This window comes from Bison bison, unplaced genomic scaffold (assembly GCF_000754665.1).
Source record: "Bison bison bison isolate TAMUID 2011002044 unplaced genomic scaffold, Bison_UMD1.0 scf7180017864364, whole genome shotgun sequence".
NCBI lineage: Eukaryota > Metazoa > Chordata > Mammalia > Artiodactyla > Bovidae > Bison > Bison bison.
The window spans coordinates 4,948,633-4,971,703 of NW_011494936.1; the positions used below are offsets into that span (position 1 = coordinate 4,948,633).

The 23,071-nt window shown below is 40.3% G+C and overlaps 1 protein-coding gene across 2 annotated transcripts in view; it reads left to right on the forward strand.

Moving 5' to 3' along the window:
- The window catches only part of CREB5 (cAMP responsive element binding protein 5), a 436,878-nt gene that overhangs the window by 336,937 nt on the left and 76,870 nt on the right, over positions 1–23,071 (forward strand). For both annotated transcript variants that reach the window (XM_010855407.1, XM_010855408.1), the window contains exon 7: positions 1,913–2,023. In XM_010855407.1, coding sequence (XP_010853709.1) covers positions 1,913–2,023 — 111 coding nt within the window. The remainder of the gene's footprint in view (positions 1–1,912; positions 2,024–23,071) is intronic.

Below are 23,071 nucleotides of genomic sequence, written 5' to 3' on the forward strand. Positions count from 1 at the left end.
ATGCTTTTATTTTTATTTATTTATTTTTTTAAAAGCAGTCTCTTGAGTTGAGGAATATATATGCACAGGAGTCAAAGAGATGTCTTTATATCTGACTGTACATAAATGAATTTTTTTTTTCAAAAAAAAAAAAGGAGCTTTTATTTTATTTTTTTTAATTTAATTTTATTTTTAAACTTTACAATATTGTATTGGTTTTGCCAAATATCGAAATGAATCCGCCACAGGTATACATATGTTCAAAGCCATACACTGCTAGATAACTGATAAACTAATTCTGGCTAAGGTATGGCTGATGGTACTTCACTGTGATGTGATAGGAAGTGTGCCCCAATCATTCATGACAAGGCTTTTAGCAAGTACCTCTGCTCATCCACACATTGGTATCCTAACAACAACCCTGCCCTTGGGGTGGACACAGCAGGAATTGCAGTGATAATCTCAACAATGGAAGGGACCTTAAAGGTCATTTTGTTCAACTATTACTCTCAACTCTTATCTGTGAGGTTTCTCTCCTGCACTGTTTGATGAGCTCCTTTGATAAGGAACTCTATTTTCTAAGACTACCTAGGCTAACTTTGAGCAGAAACCTGGTTCCCTAAAATTTCCAAACATTGTTTCCATTTCCATCCTTTGGCAAATGGAAAAACTTTTGCATTGAAGTAACTATTTCTCTCTTGAAGGAAGTCTTAATTATTTTCTGTATGATTTCAGTATTAAGTACACTTGCATTATTCCTGTTCTTCAAAAAGTGTTGGTTTTCTACTAAATGGAAAATGTTTGTCAGACACAGTCTTTCTGACTGAAATAGAGATTTTTTTACTGATTCATTTTTTAACAGGGACACCCTGGAGACAAAAGCCAGAACTCAATTCAGATATTGATAATCGAATGTTAATTCTAGACACAAGGGCAGGCTAGCAGGACAGTGGGGGGCGTTGATCACATGTCTTCAGTACCCACACTGCTTTCTTTACCTTCCAGAGCTCTAACCCTGCTGGGAGGCCTAAAGCTGCTGCTGTGTAGAGTCAGACAAGGTTAACAGGGAAGAGAAGATGTGCCAGGGGCAGCAGCTCAAATACCTCTGCTGAACCATTTTGATAGTGGTCATGAGAGTGACAGGAAGACACATCATCTTTAAGAGGGTGGCTTTTAAAATGAATTTTTTCTTACTGCTAAGATGATTCACATTGCAGTATAAAATTTGGGGAGAACACAAAAGCCACAGATAACTTGAGATAACCATTTGGTATATTCTATATCCTTCCAGCATTTTTCTAGGCATGTGTTATTCTCTTATATAGCTATGAAATGGAAAATCCCATGGACAGAAGAGCCTGGTAGGCTGCAGTCCATGGGGTCCCTAAGAGTCGGACACGACTGAACAACTTCACTTTCACTTTTCACTTTCATGCATTGGAGAAGGAAATGGCAACCCACTCCAGTGTTCTTGCCTGGAGAATCCCAGGGATGGCAGAGCCTGGCGGGCTGCCGTCTATGGGGTCACACAGAGTCGGATACGACTGAAGTGACTTAGCAGCAGCAGCAGCAGCAGCTATGAAAATAAGCTTGATGAGTAGTATTCAGATTGTTTACAAAGTGAACACTTGTGGGAGTGTTGCATGGTTTTGTGGAAGTATTGCCTGCTTTTGTTTGGAAATGATCTCCCATCACAATATCGTTCTCTTTGGCATTGGGCTTATTCTCTAAAACACGCGGCTTTGGATAATTATTTGCTGTGCCTGAGTTCAAGACTTAGGAGTACCTTGCTTACCCTTTACCAAACTGCAGGTTTTCCCTGGATTTATTCACAGAAATTCTACACAATCCATTTGAAAGAGAAATGCAACTTTGTCTATGATCTCAACTGCCTTTCTCAGACTTTTGATTCTGTTACTTTCCTTTCTCTTAGATGGAGAGACAAATGTCAGTGAACTCCAACCTCCTGGGAATGCAAGGTCCAAATCTCAGCAACCCCTGTGCTTCTCCCCAAGTCCAGCCAATGCATTCAGAAGCTAAGATGGTAAATAACAATTATAATCATCCTTTTCTTACTGCATGACTTTTTCTTTTGATTTCTGCTCTGACTTCCAAACTCCAGTTAAATGAGGTAGATGGCTCCGTCTTTGTTTTCAATGAATAGGTCTTTCTGTGGAAAAGCAGTGCAGAACTTGGCCCTCTTTTTGAGACTATTAGTTACAGAACCTTGGCGTGGGATGCTCAGGTAACTAGCATTGGATCAGTGTGTGGCCTTAGTGAAAGGGACTGTTAGAAGTTTGGGGAGATCCATAAGAGTTGAGGTGGGATACACCCAAATATGTGTATATTTGTTCAGGAACTGAAATTAACAAAAACAATCCAGAGTTTCTCTTCTTCAACGTAGTCACCATTTCAGTGCCACTCTTCCTGTCCCCAGTAGCCACCAAAATAGATGTAATTTTTAAACACACAAGTAGTACGAAAATATTTTCATTTTTTGTGTTATAGTCATCAGATGTGACATTGATTTGAAAAGACCAGAGCCTTGTTTTCTCCTGGGGTAACTGCAGCTCACATTGAAATGTGTGATTTCAGGTGACATTTAGTGACTTTTAACATATGAGATTGATGTGCACTGAAGTCATTCTTTCCAATCAAAGTGATAGATTCATGCATTTATATCCTACTAAATATTAATAAAAGCAGTGTCTGTTGGTCTTGGCCATATAAAGTCAATTTGCTGGTTACATTTAGCAAAATTACTTGAAGGAATAATTCAGTTTTTGTATACATTCTGACACTGCAGTTGGTGAGGTGTCAGATGCCAACAAAATACACTGCAGCAAAGTTTTTTGTATCTGATATTGGGTAAAGATAGCTTTGCTAGAAGTTGGAGATTTTTTTTGCTTTGCTGAGTGACAGCATAGGGACCATGTCGGAAGGCTGAGGTTGGATGTTATTGACATCTCTGAAAATTAGCCATCAAAATCCAGGGACTTTGTCTTCAATGGCAGTAAGTGTTTTGGATGCTGGCTTTGGTCACTTTCTCTTGGAAATTTCTCTCATTTGACTTGCACCTTCTTAACCCAAGGAAGCAACTGAACTCCCAGTGTTGGCTACCCCGGGCACAGAAAGTCTGTGGTTGGGAGAGGTCTCTTTGCTGGGCCACAGTCCCTGTGACATGCCAAATGGCACCAGCATCTTCAGCAAAGCTCGTTAAATCTTTTTGGAATCGGCAAATATTTTTTCAACTCAAGCCCTGCTGAGCCAAACCAAATAATTGCTGGCAGAGTAAAATCCAAACTGGCATCTGTTTTGGAGACCAGAGTAATGCCATTTACATTTTTTTAGAGGAAAATAAAAAATGAACTGTGAAGGTACTTAAGAAACAAAATTAAGTTATTCATGTGTATGAATAAGTGTTCTGGGTCTAAAACATTAAATGATACTCCTTCAGCCGGATTCTTTCTGAATCATCTAGTTTAGTTCAGGGTCTGTATCTCTTTTGAGAGACCCCACCAGACAAACTTGAAGGAGATTCTGAAACACAATTCCAAATGAAATTTCCCTGCCAGTTGAATTTTCCTGGATTGTATGCCACCGTTCGACTCAGAAGTATCCTATCCCTCTTCTTGCTGGCAAAGAAGGAAAATGCTTCCAAGGGGAGTCCAGGTTTACAGTTATTTATATGCATGAAATAAGAACATATGATAGGGGAGATTAATAGTGAATAATATCAGCAGGAGACAAAAGGGAATTGGGCTGTGCTTATAAAAATAGTGTTACCCTGCAAATGTTTGTCGAGTTAAATTTTGAGCAGGCATACTCCTCTGCTGATTCATGTTCTAAGTGAATGAATATTTCCAGATCCATGATGTCTGGGCAAATGAACTGTATCATGGAGTTGATACAGCTTTTCCCTCTGCTCCAAACTCCCACCCCCTAACCCTGTTTTTGCCAATACAAATTTGGATTCCTGTTCATCCAAAGGGAAAAATTGTAATATTGGCCACTTATATTTTGGAAGAATAGCATTTACCTAGTAGCTTGGAAAAGCGTTAAGTAAATGACTTTTAATACATTACTCAGCATCCCTATTCTGATTTCTGCTCACTTTATTCACTGGAGAAACTAGTTATTGCTACCTACTCACTGTACAGTATTTTCCAGCAGCTTTGGGTTGCTTAGATGAAAAGTTTTTATGAAATAGAAAGTAGAGAAGAAAAAAAAAGAAATCTTCCATGATATTAATGTCAGCCAGAGCCTCCACAGGTTTCTCAGAACTGTGGGCTTTGTTGTTCTATGCCTAATTTTCTTCCTGTGTAAAAGCTGGAATGGATTCCAGATTTCAGCTAAGACTCTTGTTTCACTGTTTTCAAGGACTTTTCCAGAGGTCACACATGGGCTATTGTGATGAAGGCACTCTGTGGGGTGTGTGCTCAGAGCACACGAGCAACCAGAGAGCCGCCCAGGAGGCATTGCCCACCCCACAATGCTGCAGACCTTGTCTCCTGGGGTCTGGGTGTCCATTTTACAGTCCCTTTTGGCCACTGACAGATGTCATCGTCGTGAATCTCTGGTGAAACTCAGAGGTCCTGGAGGTGGACAGAAGCGTAAGGCAGGATTGCTTTCCATGTACAGCTTTGTTAGAAGCTGATAACTGATTGTTCGATAGAATGCATCCATTCTCCTTGCCCTGAATGGGTCATTTCTCCTCTGGGAGAGAGCGAACCAGTGTCCCCAGTAAACTGTCCAGTGCATTAATCTGCAACATCCTAAATTGAAATCACACGTGTTTCTCTTTTGATTTAATGTGTATTAGTATCAAGCCGTGCACTTCGGTGGACTGTAGTCACATCTGTCCAAGCTGATTTTATCATAAGTCTGGCAAAAGATAATTTAGTGTTATGGATCTTTCTTCTGAAGAATTAAGCCAACAAACATAGGATAATACAAGTGGATATGTGCATACTGGATTTTGTCTCAGGGTCAGAGCAGATTCAGAGGTGTGAGAGCCTCCCACCTTTCTAACTACACAGGACGATAGGCTCTTCCTCCCAGGGTCCTAGGATCAGTGAGTGTCTTTCATGAAAATAAGGTCTGCTAGAAGGAAATTTTCACTGGATATCTGGTAGACAGTTTTAACACTCAAAGGGGAAAGGGAGAGAAGGAGGGGGATAAGCAGAGAGAAAGGGAAGGATGAAGGAGACAGAACGGGTAGGAAAAGCAAACCAGACTGGGATCCTGTTTCCAGCCTCTGCTGGGTGTGTGTGGTTCTGTAATGATGTAGATGTGGTGCTGTCGGTTCTGTAGATTTGTGCTCATTCCTATTTGTGAGAATTAGACCAATTCTATCTAATTTTTTCAAAGGTTTTCCTTTTCTTTTTTAAAGAAGTCAATAATAGGGTTGGAAAATAAATAAAGCATGGGAAGAACTTGTCCAAACATCTATCCGTCTGGAGTCTCATTAATGATGAGATGACAACTATTATATTGAAACTGATAATGAGGACGGCATATAAACAGCCTTTCATAGAGGGCGCTGGCCACTCTGCCCAGGAGTCACCGTCAGTTTGGACAGGGGTAGGAAGCCTAGGAAATAGTGACACCAAGGAGAAGTTATGTATAGCTCTGACCTGATTTTATTCTCAGGACAGCCCCATAACAGGGATATTGTCCTCATTTTATAACTGAGACTGAGCTTTACCTAGTTAAAAAAAACTGGCCCAATGACATATCATTTAGCAAAAGCTAAAGTCCCAGACTCTAATGGCAAAGCATTTTCATCACAACACTGATCCTTTAGATAAAAATATACAGGTTCCAGGTGTTGGTAAGCAGCAGATTAAATCCAATTCATTTTAGGTTAATTTATATGTACAAACAAATGGGAGACAAGGATGGCTAGGACAGTGTAGACCTCTAGTAACTTGTAAAAATGTGGAGTGGTTGGTTAGCATGGACCTTACTGCTTAGTTTAACCAGAGCTCTATGGCTGTACTGATTGGTCCAACCTCACTGCCTCTTATTCCAACTCATTTTAATCGTGACATTTCTTGTTTTACATGTGTGTCTCCCCGACTTGATTGATTGGAAGCTCCTTGAAAATAATCCTTGCATTGTGTAAGCTCTGTGTACTGAGAAAGGCCCCATGAATGAGAACTGAATTTAATTGACTTGAATTGAATTAAAATTATGAGAAGGAACTAAACCCTAGCCCTGGAAATGAGAATGGGATGGAGTGGGTAGGGGGCAATGATGGGGCTAAGAAGGGGAGGAAAACATTGTTAAAATGCTTAGCTAAGTATTCAGGTTGTAAGAGTAGCTATCTACATTTGATTTGTCTGAAAGACGTCTAGAAACAATAGCCATCTTATTTTTTTCCTTGAGAGGAACGCAGTACATCTGTTCCTTAGAAAACAGAACTGCGAATATCATTGTCTCTGAGGAACTGAGAGCAATCAATGCTAAGGCTGTTTCTTCCATTGTGGTGGACTGACTGTGCTGTGTTTTGGTCACCAACAGTCAATACCTCATCCAGTTAGGTTTACTGTTCATTGAATGAATACATAAATATACATTAATGAATGAATGAAAGAAACCATAGGATTGGAGCATCAAGGCCTCTTAGAGATAGAAGGCGCTTAGTGAAGACCTTGCCCCAGTACCTCATTTCATAAGTAAGGACAGAAAACCCTGGCAAAGACTTCAGGAGATCAAGCTATCATTTAAACACAAAGCTGGGCCCCAACTCAGGCCTTCACCCTTCTACACAGAATTGTGCTTTTGCCATCAGCTGTACCAATAAATTACTAACAGTGCTTCTTTTTTTGGCTAATAGTTTCTTCCTGGCAGATTGGCAGATGAGAACCGGGGTGGCATAGTGAGCAATCCATGGTTAAATCTCTACTTTGTTTTGAATGTCAACCTGGATGTGTTTGTGTTTGCCTTTTCCCTCCCTAATTATCGAGCTGGATAACTGTTTGCCTACAGTGCCCTTTGGCCACCCACTGTCCAATAGATAAATCACAGAGAAGTCTGGTTCCATATGGAGTTGCCTGGAAAATTTATACACATGAAAAGACAGTCTCCAGGTAACATCTCTCTGGCAGTTTTGAGAAATGCAGTCCTTCGATTTGCCTATTTGCTTTAATCATCCCCAGCTTTACTTCCTAAATGTCTAGGAATAAAAAAGCAGGGAATAAATAGGCTGTCTGCTTCTCAAAAGCCTTGTGGCAAGGCAGGAAATGCTGTTGACTTGAAAGATGCCCTCCTTCACTCGCCAGCAGCCATGTGGCCCTGTAGCCAGTGATCAAAGTGGTGATAGGCTAATCCAAGGAGACCACTCTTTTCAGAATCCTGCTCCTCTGGTGCTAGGAAAAACCACTGTCCACTATGGAGGTGAATAGGAATTAGGTAAGATTCTGTGACAACAACAGCAAAAATCTTAACTCTTGATGGATATCATTTTAAGAGCAGTATAAAGCACCACAGTAGAAAACAGTAATTGTTAACATTAATTAATCACTTGTTATGTGGTGGCAAAAATTATGTTAAGCATCTTACAGTACATTATTTCATTTAATTCTTGAAACAATCCCCTGAGGGAGGTACTATTCTTAATCTCATTTTATAAATGGATAAACTGAGAGACTGAGTAACTTGTGAAGAACATACAAGCTGATTAAAAAGAAAACAATGGTGTTGGGATGTTAACCCAGGTATTGGGCTCTTGCTCCTGACCCTAAACAATAATGTTTTGCCAGCAGTGGGAATGTTCGTCTTTTGAATTTATATTAGTAGAGCACTTTCTAAACTGTAAAGTATACATTGTCTCCTTGGAGCCTGATAGCAACCCCTATAGAGTCAACAGGGAAGTATAACTATCTCATTTTATAGACACGGAGAGTTTTTTAAGTGACTTTCCATCATGAGCCAGTGGCATAACCAGGCCCTGAGCCCAAGTCTTTGATTTTTGTCCTGTTTCTACTATATCATCCCTGACCCTAGAGTCCTCATGATAACTTACTCTGAATCAAAGCAAGTCCTTATAAAAGTAAAACTCAGTGGTTTTAAAGGGAGATGAGACTCAAATTAATTGCTAGGCCCGGTAACCTATTAACTTCTCTAGTCCTCATCATCTAAACACTGGAGAGAAGGCTGATCCATATTTCCGTCTGGCCAGGACAAGTGCTGAATTAAAGGACTAAAAGCAACAACGTAACTCTGAGAGCGCATAGAGGCCTTTTTCTTGGCTGAAATATAACCTTTCCCATGCTGTTACCACTTCACCCATTTAAACTGTAGAAAGCTTAGTTGGGGAATATATCATCTTTTTTGGTACAATGTAAATGGTTAGATTGTGAGATCATTGATAGGTGCTAACAACCATTTATTTATATTGCCATAGAATAGAATAAATTCCTACTGTGTTTACATTCCATGTGCTGATCAGGATCCTAAATATATGGGATTATACATTTGATTGTATTTGTTTTGAAAATGAGAATTTGAGAGATGATCAATTGCTTATGAATCACCAAATTCCAAAGCAGGAAAGGAGCTCAGGGATTATTTTAGTAAAATTCTTTCCTTGGAGAAACAACAGTCTGAAGTTCCAGTTAATACCTGGTCTAAGGTCACATAGCTAATTAGCAAAAGAAGGGGAATTAGAACCCGGATTCCAGGTTTTCAGTTTATAGTACTTCACTCTCCACGTGCTAGTCAGGAATTAACAGAGAAAGCCATCTGCTGGTTGCTGTGATAGTGAACTTTCTAAGGAAGTCTTTCCTGAAGCATTGTCTGTAGAGTTTGGTTAGTGAGGCAAAGTACCTGGGAAGAAGATCAGTCAGCTTTTCCCTTTTGTATCAAATGGGAGTTGAAGTTGATCATCCAAATGCCTGAAGGAATGGGTTCAGTTTTCTATAATTATTCCTGAGAACTGGGGTTCTCAACATGAGACCACTCAGCTATTCTTCTTGGTCACGCAGAGTGTGGATTCACAATGAGTATTACATCTCTTGGTACTCAGTATAAACTGCCTTGATTTTGCCTGCCACCGAGCAAAAGTAAAGTTCCCACATCTCAGTGCTGTGTTTTTTGGGACTGCGTGAATCTTACTTGGGCTTTTGGAGATGTGTTTCTCCTTGGTGTGAAGCAATGACAGAGCTCTCCAAGCACCCAGCACAAAGCGGTATTGAAAGGTCCCTTTCCATCGACTCTCTCTGCGCTCTCCCTTCCTCCACCCTCAGTAGAGTCTTCACATACACACATTCAGACAGTCTCCTAGGACTCATTGTCTTCCCAGTTTTCTTTCTTTCTCTTTCTGCAAGTATCCACCCTGTTTTGGTAACCATGGCAACAGGTGAAACACAATCCCAATATTTGCTCGCTGCCTCTGTCACCCAGCCCAGCACGCGCATCGCCGGCTCTTGTTTTTGTGTTTGTTTAACGTTCCCAAGCCTGAAGTCAAATGCATCTGGGCAAGGACGCTGTGCACGGTCGGTCTGGTTCGGAACACCCCCTCTCAGACAGTCTTCAGGCACGTCTTCTTTGTGTATTTGTGTACGTGTGTGTGCGCGTGTTTCCTTGTCTGCTTTGCAACGCTGTACAAATAAGTTCAGCTTGTGTAAGAATAGCCAAGGGGGAAAAAAGGATATTTTATAAACCTTGTTACAAGGAGTTCTGCTTTGCAGTGATATATTTTGGTCTTTTTCTTGGACTTTATGTTGCTTACACTTTCCAAGATTTTTGCCAGCACAACTAATAACGAAAGTTTGCTTTGCACTTTGGGATGATGGTTCTGCCTTGATTTGGTTTTTTATGTGGCAAATACAGCAGATCTGTCAGAAAAGTTGTGCCTTGAGGGGGATGGAAAGCACAGCATGGGGGCAGATAGAGGAGGCAAAGTTTTCCTAAAGGTTGGGATTTTTCTTTTGTTAAAAAAAAGAAAGTAAATGAGAGAATCCCGTCTTCAAATCCAAAACTAACCAGGAGTATATTTTTCCTATTGATATCCTTTAGAATGGCCTTTCTATCCTTTGTTTGTTCGAAAATCTAGCTGTACTATAGTACTCCATATTTTATATATTCTGTTTGCCTTAGTATGAATAAGATGAATCATTAGGTTCTCAGAATCGGTGAGTCCCAACAATAAGAATAAATACATTAAGTATTTTTTATTTTGAAATCCTATTTACTGTCACCAGACAGAAGATGTGTTTAAGGACAAGATTTTCATCCAATTGTGGCCTTGGATTCTAGAGATTAAAAGTGCAGAGACAAGGCAGTAACCTGATTTCAGTAGCAAGCCAGCATCTGAGGAAAAAGAGGGAACAGGAGCACACTTGGATAGAATTTCAGAGCTGGCAAGTGTTTCGCTTGCACCCTTTCCTGGAATGTCCTTCTTCTCTCTTTTGGCACCTCCGCATGGGAATGTGCCCACGTTTCCAGGGTACCAGTCCTGTGTCCCTCCCAGCCTCTCCTGTTCCGCTCGGCTCCACGTATCATGGTCACTCTCTGAAAGGCCCTCCCAGGAGCCTGGCGATGTTCAGAGGGTTTCTGGCTCTCTCTGGCTGCCTTGCCTCTCCTATCCTATTTCCTTTGCTCTGCACAGTACTCCACTTTCTAAAATACGTCTTAGTTCAGATGTACATTTCCAGCAAAGTCTTCTCAACTGCCTCAGGTAGGCAGAAGCCACGCCTTCTGCTGGGGTAGACTCCATTTGGACCTTGTTTATCTCTTCCTTGTAGAGGCTTTATTGCCTGTGTCCCTGCCTCACTGCCAGCCTGTGAATTCCTTGAGTACAGAGGCCAATGTCATGCCATGTCCCAGGGCTGGCATCTTTCCTGCATGTTCTAAGTGCCCAGTAAAAACGTTTATTGATAAAATGAAGGAAAGAAAATCTGATAAACCAATTTAGATGGAAATATTACTGTGACTTACTATGCTGCCCAGTACACTTGGGCTTTTTTTTTTTTTTTAAGTTCCAGGGATAAGGTAGGACTTAACTCAGATGATTGATTCACCAGTGGTAGAATTTCAGGGCCCATGACAAGTGGGTGGGAGAGAGATATTTGAGCAGGTGAGAATCCTTCCCACAATTTCCCAAATCCCTGCATTGGTATCTGGGGTTCTTCCTACCATGGCCAAGTGCAGCTCTGCAGAGAAGCCCTGCTTGTGACTTCTGGTGTATGTCCTGCTTTTAAAAAATTTCACATGCTATTATGAGCACTTGCCCATATCACACAATATCTTTTGAAAATATCTTATTAATTGTATAATTTATCCTATGGCTATCACATTAAAAAATTCACTTTATTTCTATTTCTGGGTATTTAGATTTTCTCTACTAGAATTAACCCTTTGATTAGAAAAATAAATCAAACAAAAAGCTGATCTGAAATTATTTAATTACATCTTTGATTATTTCCTTAGAATAGATTCCCAGAATTAGGATTACCAAGTCAAAAGGAATATGCATTTAAAAGACTTGGTGTATATATATACACCAAGTCTTTATATATATGTGTGTATATATATATATACACACACACACACCAAATTTCTTAAAATTTATACTAATTTTCATTAATTCCTGTTACATAGGAGGATATCCGTCTTACAGCATTTTCAGAAGTATTAAACATTCTCATTTTTAAACAAAATCTTAGCCAGTTTTTATTTGCATTTCTTACATTATAATAAGTTTACACATCTTTTTCTATATTTATTTGCAACTTGATTTTTCTCTTTGGTTACATTTCTGTACTTTCAGGCAATTTTTCTTCATTGGGGTGAGTATTGGAATGCAGGGAACAAATGATAGAGCAGGTTATCCTTTCTCTGCTGCATTTTTCAAGTTCTTAATAGTTAGCTGACTTTACCACCTTACTTTACTAATTATATTTTTGTCTCTAAAACTCAATGCATGTCTGAAAATATATTTAGCAGTTTTGTTTATATGACTTTTTTGCTTGGATGCACAGTGTTTGGAGGGTTTAAGAAATCTTACGCTTTCTGATTTTCATAGTTATTTGACTTATTTATTGCAAAAGTGTTGGCTCCCCTGGGAATATGAATGTATTTCTTCCACATTTTCTGTGTTTACCTAACCAAGCTTTTGCTTATTTAAATATAAACCTGAGTACCTTAAATAAACTGAAGTTACGTTCGTGTCTTTCACATTTACCTGAGATAGGATTATATGGATCCTACTCTTATCCCCTTTAAGAGACATCAACCTCTAACGTTTTTATTTCACCAACATGATGGAAGTATATGGATTTATACTGATTGAATTTTATCATTACTGCTGGATATATGTTACCACTGGATGGTTAAATGTCACTGAATCTATTCTCAAGCAAGAAAGTTAAACTGAAAATATAAAGTAGCTTAATTCTCATGGAGTGATATTAATGGAGTATTATTTTAAGGTTGTGTGAGTCCTATGTTAACCAGACTGTAACCTCCTTCATAGTGCCTAGGCTCCCTCAGGGGAAGTATCTGACTACCTAACACAGAGTTGGCATAAAATGTCCCTTTGTCAAATCAATGAATGTGAGTAACTAATTATGTAATAATATCAAACAGGCATTGAATGCTGATAATGGGCCGTGTGACCATGTGATTTTTATGTTGTAAAGATTCAGTGAGGAACTGCACATAAAACTCTCAGAGTAGGCATTCACATGTATTCTCAGCTCATTCCATCCTCACAACCGTCCTATGAGGTAGTATATCTGTTGTCGTTTGCTTGCGTGTTTATTGAAGTATAGTTGATTTACAGTGTTGTGTTAGTTTCAGGGATATAGCACAGTGATTCAGGTGTATACGAATGTGGATGTCGGATTTCAGATCTGTACATTTGAGATGCATATCAGAGCTCCTGCATAGGCCATCAGTGTGTCTGTGCTCAGTCGTGTCCAACTCTTTGCAGCCCTATGGACTGTAGCCTACCAGGCTCCTCTGTCCATGGCAATTTCCAGGCAAGAGTACTGGAGCGGGTTGCCATTTCCTACTCCAGGGGATCTTCCTGACCCAGGAATTGAGCCCATGTCTCTTGTTTCCTTCATTGGAGGGCAGATTCTTTACCACCAGCACCACCTGGGAAGCCCATACCCAGCATGCTAGGTCGCTTCAGTCGTGTCTGACTCTGTGACCCTACGGACTGTAGCCTGCCAGGCTCCTCTGTCCATGGGATTCTCTAGGCAAGAATACTGGAGGGGTTGCCATGCCCTCCTAATGTCAGAGAACAGTGCCCAAGATCACTAAACCAACCCATGACAGACTGAGAATTTGAACCCTGCTCTGAAATCTGACCCTCATGCTGGATCTCTGTTTTAGTAGTCTAAAAACAGCATGTGGACTATTCTAATAGGGGTGGAAGCTGTGTTAATTAACTGGCAAATATTTATTATTAGTGTCAACTATGTACTAAGCCCCCTTTCTTTCTTTTTTTTTCTCAAGCATTAGACCCCTGACATTTCTGAGAGTTTTGCCTGGCATTGTTTTGAATTCCCAAACCCATGGAGGTAGCAAGTCACCTCCCTGTACCCAGGAAAACAGGCAGAGAAAACCACATCAGATGGAGGGTCCTTCCCACAGCTATGGAGCCAATGTAGTTTAAATCTGCACCCCAGCAAAAGTTCAGACTACTTTAGATCTTGGAATTTGAGGGTTATTTTTTAATATTTGGAACCTTGAATGGTTAAATTAGATAATACCAGGTCTCTGTGTTTTTAACAGTAATGTTAGTAATGATTGATAGCTCATAATTTAAGATCTGTAGAATATTTTCACACAGATGGTCAATCAAGCTAGCCTCTTATGGGAGTTATGGCTCTCAACTGGAATTAAGAACAAGATGAGTTTGTTTTTTTGTCTTTTCTTTGAGAAGTAGAATAAACCATTGGTTGAGAACAAAGACCCTCCAATCAGATTGCCTGGCTCTAAATCCTAGCTGCACAACCTGATTGCTTAACTCTCTGTTCCTCATTTTCTTTTCTATAAAATGGGGATAACGGTAGGAACTCACTTATAGAATTATTTTCAGGATTATGTGAGGTACTACAGGGAAATCGTCTGACACAATCCCTGGCACACAGTAATTTCTCTGTATATATTCTTTCCTATTTTCCCCCTGCTTCAAAGGATCCTCCTCTTTCTTTTACTGGTTTAATTCATGATATTTAAAACATACTTGTACAAAGTCCATAGTCTCATAAAAGAGAAAACTGAAACTAAGAGAGATTAAGTACCTTACCTTTGATCATTCAGCAAAGTCGTGGTAAACTCAGTTACAGAATTCAAATCCTAGTTTTGATTAATGCACTAAATTACTCTGCTCCTTAAAGGGACTTAGATATGGAAACCCATGGGAGTTACACAGCTGTTGCTTTGAATTCACCAATTAATTGAAATATGTAAAAATAAAAATGACTTATAAAAAGGTTTTTAAATAGTTAAAAGCTTATTTTAGAAAGCAGAGTTCAATGCAGCATACTTTTGAATCTCAAACACATGTTCTTGTTTTATGGTTTGGAGGTTCGCAAACATATGAATATGAAAACATTTTTGTAACATTAAATATTTTCATGTTAAAATGTTAGGGCTAAAATTACACAAAAGACGAAAGGCTCACCGAGAAATATATATTAAATTCCACTGCCTAAAATAGACTTTTAGTATGTCTGTACAAATTACTTGAAATTATACAAATATTTGGAATATGTCTAGCCACGAGACTCAACTATGTACCCTAAAATGACATGAGCAGTACCATGCCAACTTTCAGCATTTATTTTCTTCCAAAACACCAAGGATTGTTATTGGTTTAAATGAGAATTTCCCTTTTGCTCTGCAAATGGGTTTGGAAGAAATGCTGGGGAAGGAGAGCTCCCCAGTCAGTCACTTGGATGGAGGTGGTTGAGTCTCTAGTATGTGGTTAAGAAGGCGCTTTGCCAACATACCCTTTGGAACAACCATACCCGTGATAACAGAGTGTGAAGACCTGATTATTTTCAAATCTGATGAATGATCCCAGCTGTTCTATAGATCAGTATGGGGTATGTGAGAACTTGGGACCACAGCAAAAGCGTGTTTATCTCACTCCATCATTGCAGTGAACTTTATCTCCTGGGAATTTTCTTAGAGAGCAAGTCTGGACAGAGTCATGGCTTAATGACCAGGAGCTCTACAAGCACTGTTCCTCAGCTCCAGTGATGCAGAAGACAGGGCCTGCATTTGTAAGGAAAGATAAGCTAAAGAGCCGTGCATGTTCCTTAGACAAAGATAATTTGTCACATCACCACCATCAATCTCTTAGTTCCCAGCTCACTTGGTTCCAAGAGATCTGCTTTGTAGATTTGTTATATATGTAGACATGTCTCTACCAGTCCACCGAGCCATCAGTTCTTTTATTCATCCTTTCATTGAAAACACTATGGAGCCCCTCCAAAATACCAATGTTATATTTGGTTTTTGGAGAGAAAACTGTGATTAAGACTTAACTATAGGAACTTACAGTCCAATGAGGGAATCCGGTAAATATATAGATAGCTAAGTATATTGTGTTATATATTATGATAAAGTAAAATACAAAGTGTATGTCAAATCCACCGTCACAGTGCTGGTGAGAAGCTGAGAACTCCAGAGTGGCTCTCCAGGAGGACCTCTTGAATGAGTCAAGCTACTGTGCTCTTCAGCACAGTGGCCTCTAGCTACAAGTGGCTATTTAAATTTTAAATTCATTAAAATAAAATAAAAACTCCCATTTTGAGTTTCACTAGCCGCATTTTATGTGTTTAGAAGCTACATGTGGCCAGTGACTACCATATTAGATGATACAAATAAGGAACATTTCCATCATCACAAAAATTTCTACCCAATAGCACTGGTCTAAGCAAATCAGAAGAGCTTCCCTGGTGGCTCAGAAGGTAAAGCATCTGCCCGCAATGTGAGAGAGAACCCTGCAATGCCTGAGACCCAGGTTTAATCCTTGGGTCAGGAAGATCTGCTGGAGTAGGAAAAGGCAACCCACTCTAGTATTCTTGCCTGGACAAGAATAGACAGAGAAGCCTGGAGAGTTACAGTCCATGAATTTGCAAAGGGTTGAACACAACTGAGCAACTAACACTTAAGCAAATCAGAACAGTGAGAAGGAAGGGTTTTGCAGGGAGAATAAACAGAGTGACCAAAGTCCTGGAAGTGCTAGAAAATAAACAGCATTAGGAAAATAAAATTACCTAAAACATGTATGTATGTATACATGTATGTATATACTCAGGAAGCAAATACTGTTTAAGTTACAGTTACAGATTCTGCACAGACACTAAATAACATGTATTGAGCACAGCTGGGGAGAGGGGTCATAAAAAAAAGAAAAATTACCAAAACCTGTATTTGAGGTCAAAAGAGAGACTGATTATTGGGTGTCAAGAAGGAGACTTGGAAGGTCAGGCCAGTTTAGTCTTCATGAAGTTGTTGCTTTGATCTGGGTCTTGAAGAGCTATTAGGATTCAGACAGGGAGGTAGACAAATTCCTTACCTTGGTTAAAAAAACATTCAAGTTTCTTCCAGAGTTAGGGTCCAGCAAGCAACTGAGTAGCTGAGGACTCTGCCCACTGGCTTTTTCATTAATGTCTTTCTCCTAAGACTGCCGTTTATACAATGGGGAGCTTATTCAGCTGTGCCAACTTACACGGAATAGTCTCCCTTCTAAATGGTGTTAGCATGGATTAGTTTAGGGAAGATTGAACCAGATCTTGTTTGCAGCTGGTGGCTGAGAAAAGGACTTGGGGGGTGGGTATTAAGGATTATGCAAATCACTGGCTGATATGTAGGCTGGAAACTGGAGACTTTTGTAAAAGCAGCCTTTACACGCCACTTGGTGAGGGAACTTGGATGCAGTTCTAGGCATGATAACTTAGGTAGATCCAATGAAAATATCAGTAATTGATTATGTATATATATAAATTCTATTCTCTGAATGGTACAATCAAATCTCATAAAACTCACCCTTGGCTACTTATTCCCTGAAGCTACAGACAATGAGCACTTCCCTTTTCTGTTTTTCCTCTGAGGTCTTGCTTATCACAAAAGCCACTTGGCCTTCCATTTCTAAGATTGTGATGTACTTTGTTGTTCGGGAAACCCAAATAACATCTCTTCCTTCAAACACAGAAATCTGTTTGAAGGAAGAGATGGATTTAAGGGATCGACAAACGAAGATTTCCTTAACAAAAACTATTCTAAAGTGTGTGAAACTCATGTGGAGATCTGGTCTTTAGAAATTGTGTTAAATGATGAACAAGAAAAAGGTAAAACAGTTTTGCAGATCAGTATTTAAAATCCCCTTGCTTTTTAAGTCCTTTTTCAGTAGAAAACCCTTTTATATGTCTAACTCTTAAGAAAACAAAAACTAATTGGAAAAATGGCGTGAATGTTTGGGGAGAAAACGAGAAATTTTTTTTTTCCCATTATCACTTGGCAGGTGATTTCTAAAATTTAATTAAATGTAGTTTGATATTTATTCAAGCAAATAAAATTTAAAAGAACAAAATTCTGTCTGGATCTTAGGCTTTGAGTTTCTCAAGACCAAGAACACATTCTGATGAACACATTACTTGGCACGCAGTGGATTTTTTACATACTGGTTCAACTAATAGATTTCTATCTGACTGAAGCTTGTTGAGTTACCCAAAGTGCTGTGGGGTTGAGCACCTTTCAAAAGTTTGTAGCGTTGCCTTTGGAACTCCAAGGTGGATCTTCTGCAAGCAGTTCTTCTGCCTTCAAGCCATTCCTGACTCTCACACAGGACTGGGGTTCCCAACGTGTGTTTAAAAGTCAGTCATTCAGAACTCAAAACACTTTTTTTTTTTTTCCGTAAGAAATGCCAGAGATGGTTGCTTTCCCAGGACTGCCCACAAAAGCCTTTTATTCCATAATGTATCTGAAAGAGTTCATCCACATGTGTTGAGAGAAGAATGGTGTAGTGTGAACAAGAGTCCCCTCCCACCATCCCTGGATGTCTCCAAGTGCTTTTTACTTGCTGTAGAGGCAGCCACCTGGGCTTCACTGTGAAGGAAAGGAAACATAGTTCTGTCTGAGGGGGACATATCCCTGGAGCTATCCCTAATATAGGCATTTATAGAGTGAACCACTACAAAGTCAAGATGTATTGGGCTCACCAAAAATAGAACAACTCGAATGAACCTTTTGGCCAACCCAATATTATTATTTTTTTTTAAAGACAACTCAATAATCTCCAAAGTGAAGTTTGTTTTAAACTTTCTCTTCTTTTATTACTGTGAGCTCCGTTATGTCTATTTCACATCATTACTGGATTTAGAAACCAGAGGGATGATGATCACATGACCATAGAAATCAGTGTCCCTAGGATTCATCATGAGCGAAGACAGGCATCTATCTTTTACTGGCTTGATACTGACATATTCATAGCCCTTAAAAATAGCCACAGTGCGCCATTCTCCACATTTGATTGATATCTTGTGACTTTTTGATGTTAGAGCAATTGGTTTATTCTTTTTAGCACCAAAACCAAAGACAGGAGTGATGGAGATGACCTAGAGAAAGAAGAAATCTTACCCTACCAGGCTGAAATTGAAGCGATTCTATATTCTTGTTTCATCTCAGAGAACAAGCCCTTCACCTCCTCCTCATCGTTAATAACACTACCATTTTCCAACATTTTTTTCCACCTAGAAATTATGTCTATGAGTTCTTGAAATATAAATTACTACCCCACTAGCTGTCATTCATCTATAATGATATACTTGGGAAATTTTCAACCAGGATCACAGACTATTGCTTTTTCTTGCTTTGCTTTCACTATTTGAGTGAAAGTTGAGGGCTTCCCAAGTGGTGCTAGTGGTAAAGTATCTGCCTGTCAATGGAGGAGATGCAAGAGACACAGGTTTGATACCTGGGTGGGGAAGATTCCCCGGAGTAAGAAGTGGCAACCCACTCCAGTATTCTTGCCTGGGAAATCCCATGGACAGAGAAACCTGGTGGACTATAGTCCATGAAGCCGCAGAGTCAGACACAGCTGAGGGACTGAGCATGTCAGAGAGTTGAGACTCGGATGAAAGTCTAGACCCCAAAAGACTATGTCTAGTTGTCCTTAGTGATCAAGGCTATTTTTGAAAGAAGAAAGAAAAACTGGACATTAGAACACTTAGAAAACAGTTTCTTTATTGGTTTCTTACAGCTGCCATAACACAGTACCACAGACTGGGTAACTTAAACAAGAGAAGTGTGTTGTCTCTCAGTGCTGAAGAGTAGAAGTCCATGATCAAGGTGTCAGCAGGCCTGGTTCCTCCTGAAGGATGTGAAAAAAGGCTCTGTTCCAGGTCTTTCTTTTTTGGCTTATAGGCGGCCACCTTCTCCCTGTGTTTTCACATGGTATTCCTCTGTGTGTCTGTATACTAATCTCCTCTCCTTATAAGGAGGCCAATCATATTAGATTTTAGAGCCCATTCATAGGACTTCATTTTACCTTAATTACCTCTTTAAAGGTCCCATCTCCAAATATAGTCACTTTCAGAGGTATTGAGCGTTTGGACTTCAATGTATGTATTGTCTGCACAATTCAGCCCATATTGGTTTCCAGAAGTTATCTGAGGATTATCTAAATCTTAGAATCTTAAACAAAACCTTGACCACAACCCCATGATTAACCCTTGCAAAATCAAATTCCAGCGGAACTTCTTGAGATCCTGTAAAGCCCTGCAGTATTAGGTTGGCTTCTCCAATGAAGAGCTCTCTCTTGGTAAACACAGAAGCTTGCAGATTGGTCCACTTTTGAAACTCAAAAGCAGAGCTAGGATTGGGATGATGAAACAAGAAGGGTGCCCAGAGTACTAATTTGATAAAGCACTCACTCTCGGGGTTGTGAAAGTGATGGCTTTGCACTGATGCATTTGCACAATTTTGAGAGTGAGTACCCCCTTAAGAGTGGTATCCTGAGTACTTGCCTTCCTCACCTTAGTCCCAGCACTGCTTCGGAGGAAGCTGTCCCTGTGTCACATTCACATAGCTCTTTTAGCTATGTCCTGGCAAGCACCTAGTGCTTAAGTGTTCTCAGAAGTAATTGAAAGTGCGATTAACAGTGGTGGGGGCAGGGAATACGGATCCTGAGTCCTCACCTTGTTGTTCGGGACAGCCACTGAACCAGGAGTAGATTTTGAGGTTCTTGTGCCATGTCTCCACATTTGTGATCCAGTGGCAAACCTGCTCTTGTTGGGCCATATTCTCAGCCACATCCTCAGTGGCCTAGAGAACCACACAGAATTTGGGAAGATTCATTGTCCTTTTGGGGCTTCCCTGGTGGCTCAAATGGTAAAGTATCTACCTGCAATAAGAAGACCTGTGTTTGATCCCTAGATAGGGAAATTCCCCTGGAGACGGGCATGGCTACCCACTCCAGTATTCTTGTCTGGAGAAGTCCATGGACAGAGTAACCTGGTGGGCTACAGTCCACGGGTAGCCACAAACAACCACAAACAGTCAAACATGACTGAATGACTAACACACTATTATCCCTTTGTGTGCATCTATGCCCAGGCTCAGAATGTGCTGAGGGTTTGGAGATTGTATCAGCTGAGTTTTGAGAGCTGAGAAAGAGCAAAGGCACCCTCATCTCTGCCCCTGGCTGTTGCCTTGACCATGAACTTGAGAAACCTCTCTGCTGCCATGTTTCCGCCATGGCAGAGCAGAGCCCTGAGACATGGAGAGATGTGGCCACATTGCCACAGCCAGCTGCTGCTCTCGCAATTGGCTTGGAGCTGTCTAGACAGGAGGGAGGTTTCCTTCTTGCCCCTGCAGTGACTGACCTAGCCACTGAAGCAATGCTGATGTTCTTCAAGAAGTGGCATGATCAGCGAGGCAGTGAACGCTGCTGTTTTCTAAGAGACTGGCAAGGACAGCTCAGTCCAAGGGTTTCAGGATTAACATTTTCATGTTACACAGGACCCTTCAGCTCCAGTCTAAGAACACATCTTCCTTTTAGAGCCCACAGGAGTGCTCCTGGAGGAAACCTAGCTCCATGCTAGCTCAGTGCCTTGATGGGAATTTGTAGAGCCTAAGTGTTTCCTTGTTCTGAGGCGAAAATAAAAACCATCTCTACCCTCCTATGTAACTATTAAAAACATGCTATAGAATTTCCTTTAGAAGTTGATCTCAAAGATGCAAAGCTTTACAATAAGCCCCTTCTTTTTTAGTGTTAACGTGAAAATTTCACCAATAATATTAGTGAAGATAAATTATCCAAAAACATGAAGAAGAGATTTCAGTATAAGAGCAGTCTGCTGTAAATTTTCCATTCTATCTTGCCTCGTGGAAGGGCAAGAAAAAGTAGGTTCAACGTGGCATCCACCTGTTGTTATTGTTGTTTAGTTGCCCAGTCATGTCTGACTCTTTGCAACCCCATGGACTGTAGCCCACGAGGCTCCTCTGTTCATGGGATTTTCCAAGCAATAATACTGGAGTGGGTTGCCTTTTCCTTCTTCAGGAGATCGTCCTGATCCAGGGCTCTAACCTGTGTCTCCTGCATTACAGGTGGATTCATTACCACTAAGCCAACAGGGAAGCCCTATTATAACACCATGAAGGCTACTTGAATTGTATCCTGGGGCTTATCTGAGACCTTCCTGCTCACAGTGTTGTTTCTGAACCCACAGCATTAGCCTCACCTGGGAACTGGTTGGAGATTCAGGATTTCAGACCTCACCTCCAACTAACTAAATGCAAACGTGTATTTAAATAAGATCCCCACGCAAGTCAGAGGCCTACTAAGGTGACCTAGGAACTATTGAACCTGAGGAGATTCTGGCTCAAGACAGGAATATTTTGAATTATCCACTCTACCCAAAAGCTGCTGATTAACTTTAGCAAGTCTGTTACAGAAGATGTTTGTTTTCCTGTCAAGTCCTTTTGTAGTTGGTCCCTGACTTATCCAATCTTTGTAAGACCCCTTCAGTTTCTAATGAAGCTTAATTGATTAGCTCTATTTGTGAAATGCTCAGGCCCTGGTAAGTACACCCTCCCACTGGGTACACAACTAAATAGTTTATGAGGTAATTCGTATTTTAATGTCTTTCCTAATGAGCCCTTTCAGTAATGAAATCCCACGAGAAAATGTTACTGGTTTACAGACATTTCTTAGGATTCTACAGAGGGGAAGCTGATGGAACTCAAAGCTAGAAGCTTTAGACTTCAGTGTAGAAAATAGTTTCAGTTCAAAACAGGTCTGATTTTTTTTTCTCACTATAACATGTTATGCCTTCTTTTTTGTACCTTACTTATAAGTTTTTTTTTACACTTTATTTTCTAAGCTCCTATCTTCTCAATCATTTTTCCATATTAGAAATAAGACTCTTTTCCTGAGGCAGTTCTGAAACTCCTTACTTTTGCTGTAAGTAAATAATATGAGGGTTGTCAATCTGTATTGTCTTACATGAAAAAGAAGGGTAGATGGAGAGGACGAAGAAAAGGGACATGCACACACGTGTGCACACAGAGAACCTGCTTGATGATTTGATGGTCTTCAGTTGTATTTTAAATATTCTCAGCAGTGTAATTTCTATAACAGACGATAGATGCATTCATCATTAGTCATTAAGGCTAAAGCCAGAATGAATCCCACGATGAGAAAGAAGCATTTAGAACTGCAGAGTGGTTGAACAACAAGACGGCTACCTGCAATGAGGCAGAATTCTATCCAAGGCAAGGCATAGCCAGTTCCCTTTAAGTGAGGGAGGCAGCCATGTCATTCGGGTTCACTGGCAGCTGTTGGAAACCTGTGTCAGTGAAGGGACTCACCTTCCTCTTTCCACAGCCGAGTAGAGAGAAGACACACACACACTCTTTAACCCTAACTTGAAGCTAGATACTCAGGCAAGGAGGTGCCCACTCATGCTAGATGTCCACCCTAGCACATTATTCCCAGTTTCATTCTCTGAGGAAGATCCAGAGATGGACTGGGCTAGCTGCTGACATGACACTTATGGCCTGTCCTATAATTGATCAGGAGAGCTTGACCTTATTTTGTTTGACACAAAGATCAAAGCCT